At 38.1% G+C, this 3,543-nt stretch overlaps 1 protein-coding gene across 3 annotated transcripts in view; it reads left to right on the top strand.

Moving 5' to 3' along the window:
* Positions 1–3,543, top strand: part of Dnajc13 (DnaJ heat shock protein family (Hsp40) member C13) — a 112,012-nt gene that overhangs the window by 51,555 nt on the left and 56,914 nt on the right. For 2 of the 3 annotated variants that reach the window (XR_871081.3, NM_001359740.1), the window contains exons 21-22: positions 2,171–2,185; positions 2,667–2,749. Coding sequence is in view for 2 of the 3 variants with exons in the window: in NM_001359740.1 (NP_001346669.1) it covers positions 2,171–2,185; positions 2,667–2,749 (98 nt within the window). In the remaining variant the exon portion in view is untranslated. The remainder of the gene's footprint in view (positions 1–2,170; positions 2,186–2,666; positions 2,750–3,543) is intronic. The other variant, NM_001163026.1, reaches the window with a different exon arrangement.

Genomic DNA, 3,543 nt, shown 5'->3' with positions numbered 1-3,543 from the left:
GAGGTGACTTTTTTTTAGTAATTATTCAAAGAAAATCAGTTAGTTTTCACCTGCAAATGGATTTCCAGTCTGTCTAAATATAAGGGAACAAATGTGTTGTCTGTCTGTCGATCTAAAATTTGGATCAGTCGGTTATTTAAGGAGTTGAGCATAGCAGGTTAATGCTAACTTAGTGATGTACGGCGGAGTGAAGAGCCACTCCACAGGCTTTCAGGCCAGAGCACATCGAGGTTGTGCTTGCTAACTAGTGTCTGAGCCTCACCTCGTCACCTACTTAATTGTGGCTTTTCCAGGAATGTACTTTCCCTCTTCTCTAAAATTGGAATAGCATCACTTCCCGTCTCTGTCTCACAGAGTTGTTTAAACTAGACCCTTGAAGCACTGTGTAGGGCCTGTTCATGCTTGAAGCACTATGTAGGGCCTGTTCATGCTTGAAGCACTGTGTAGGGCCTGTTCATGCTTGAAGCACTGTGTAGGGCCTGTTCATGCTTGAAGCACTGTGTAGGGCCTGTTCATGGCGGTTCTGCTACAGCACTTGAGCAGTAGAAATACACACACACTTGATTTGACTACTTTTTAGTTTTTAAAATTTACAAGTTTCTGGCTTCAGGTAGTTAAACCCACTTCTAAAGTAACAGTTTTTTTCAACTTTTTAAGTACAATTACCATATTATCATAAAATCAAATAAGTTTTTAGTGTCTGACTTCATATGTAGTGTCTAAACAACATAAGATTGACCATAATAAAACTACTTACCTATAAAGTATCTGTTACAACAGTGATTTAGAAGAGAAAATTTGCATTTTTAATACCAATTTTATCTTACTGGTCTGTTGGCATTGTTTGCACAAACTAGCTAAAGTTTTGAGCACATGATCAAAAATATTTGAGTTGGGAAGATGAACTGATTATTTTTATTCATTTATTTTATTAATATGCATACTGTTTGGTCTGCATAATGATAATTGATGAAGGAAACAGTGGTTCAGCTTTGTGGCTGTCACATACATAGAAACAAACAATATCAGTCATGGAGTGGTCTTGTGCCTTTGTTAATTTAACTGGCTAATCCTAAAGAGATGTATGTCTCCCCTGTGGGATGTTTCTGGGCCAGTTTTGAGTGCTGCTGATGCTGTGTGTTGAGTTAGTAGTTGTCTTGGCTAATGCTGACTAGTATGTTTTGTTGTTGTTTTGGTACATGTGAATTTTTTTTCAGTTTAGGAATTTTCTTTTTACCTAGGAGTTTTACCTTCTAATTCTATACATACATTTTTATGAGAATTATTCTTTACTGATATGAATTTTATATTTTTACCATTCTAAATTGTTACCACATTTATATGAAAGGGAGTGAATTTAATGAAAGTGTTCATTGTTGTTTTAGTTTGTTTTTTACTTCTTAAGATGGGGCCTTACTGGAACTTACTCTTTAGTTCTCCAGTCTCCCACTTCAGCCTCCTGAGAGTCTAGTTACAGACAAGCACCACCATGCTGGCGGGAAGTGCTTCTGATTTCTAATGAGACCATTTAAGAATTGGTCTATTCAAAACACTAAACTTTGAATTATTTTGTACTTAAGTCACTTTGTGTTAGTTTTTATGATGGTGTATGGAATTAAAATTTGTAAACATTTTCATATATAACCAGTAAATTATATTTCAAATAGAATTTTGTTACAGATTAATCTTCATTTAATCTTATTCTTTCAAAAATATCGAGTCTATTTTCTTGTTTATCTGAGTTGCCACACTATGAAGATTAGACTTCCAGGCTGTTAACTGAAGCTACTCAGTGCTTGTTACATTGAACATTAGGGTTTTCGTGTCTGAAATATGTATGGTTACACTTAGAGCAAGCGCCCCAGGGTCATGACAACCTTTAAGGATTGTTGGAGATCATCTCCACCTTCCAATTGCGAATCTTACATATGTACCTTCCTCTGGATCAGGGTCCTGAGCTTTATGGGAGCTTTGAGTTCTACAACTGCCTAAGATTGGAGTTGTAAGCTTGGAAACGCAGATGGCTCCTCTGCTGTAAAGGAAAGATGAGTTATATTCGTGAAATTCTTGTGGAATTTGTATAATAGACACAGCTTGCCAGATTTAGATTCATAGTCTCCTTTTTATATTTTCATCTTAATTTTTTTTTCTTTTTTGCAATTAAATTCAGGACAAAAACCATATGGTGAGTTAAGCCCTTTACATGTGTGAAGTGTGCTGACCTGGCGTGTGGTGTTGTCTTGACTTGCTTTAGTGTTTCCGCCTGACTTTACATTGCTTGGATGTAATGCTGCTTTTTTCCACGTTGGCCGTGCCTCTTGGCTTTGGGAGCAGTGTAATATAATTTTTTACATTTGTTATGTTTTTCATGAATTTTTATTAGCTGCATGTAAATGTTGAAGCAAGTCAGTTTTTGACTTGTAAATTTTACTGGTGATCAGTGTAAAGGTTGCAAGCCTTGGTGTTGAAACAGTAACTTTTGGTTAGATGATGATATTTGAGCGCCTATAAGAACAAATGCTAGCAAACGGTCTGGTGTAATTAATGTTACGTTGCGGCAGTTTGAGGAACTTGATGTTCCTTGCGTGTTAGGTTGCTGTACTGCTTCCAGGTCTGGTGAGCCTGTTTGGCCATGAAGACTGGAGTATATTTGTTTTCTTTTCCAGAATATAAATCAAAAGCCAGTAGTTCTTCGAAAGAGAAGACAAAGAATAAAAATAGAAGCAAACTGGGATCTCTTCTATTACAGGTAAACTTGAGGCCTCTCTTCCAGCATTGGTAAGCTCGATGCTGATGCTGGAAGAACCAGGTGGATTGTCTCACGCTGAGGTTACTTTTTCTGTCGTGATTGGTTCCACTGACATGCTTTTACACAATGAAGGCTAAGTCAGTCATCCGAGTTGCTTAAGTTATCTTAAGAATTTTAGTAAGGCTTGGAGATGATTGCACAAGATACTTTCTATGGAGTCGGATTAGCTGTATACCTACCTTCAGCCATATTAGAAATGGAGTCTTGAAAGAGGTAGACTACAGAGGCCTCAAACTAGACTCACAGCAATGAACATTTGAATGGAAGATGTTTGTACAGAAGGTTGTGCTGTGTGACACACAGACAAACTGCAGCTTCCATTGCAAGGGTTTTTTTTTTTTCCTCCATCTTTTTTTTTTTTTTTCTTTGTGAGAGGTGTTGCAAAGTCACAGGGCAGATACAAAGTCAGGGAGATAAGTGGGATTGGGGTGCATGGTGTAAAATTTACAAAGAATCAACAAAAAGTTGAGAGAGAGAGGAGAGAGAGAGGGGAGAGGAGATAAAAACCAAGAAGATGGTGAGAGATGACCCATGCCAGCCCTCAGACACTCGCCTCTGCAGCCTTGCAAAACCAGAGAGGCGTGTGCGGGGAGACACGTGCAGGGAGGCAAGCACATGCTTTGTGAGACACACTCAGGGTAGCTGAGAGTGGCTGTCTGGAAGGTGGCATGTTCATTTTATCTTGACTAGTTAAGGTAAGTATTTGGTTTGAAAACACGCCACACTACTTGCAT

Source organism: Mus musculus, chromosome 9 (assembly GCF_000001635.26).
Source record: "Mus musculus strain C57BL/6J chromosome 9, GRCm38.p6 C57BL/6J".
In the NCBI taxonomy this organism is placed as follows: domain Eukaryota; kingdom Metazoa; phylum Chordata; class Mammalia; order Rodentia; family Muridae; genus Mus; species Mus musculus.
Note: the sequence above shows the minus strand (reverse complement) of the source record. Positions and strands in the feature narration are given on the sequence as shown.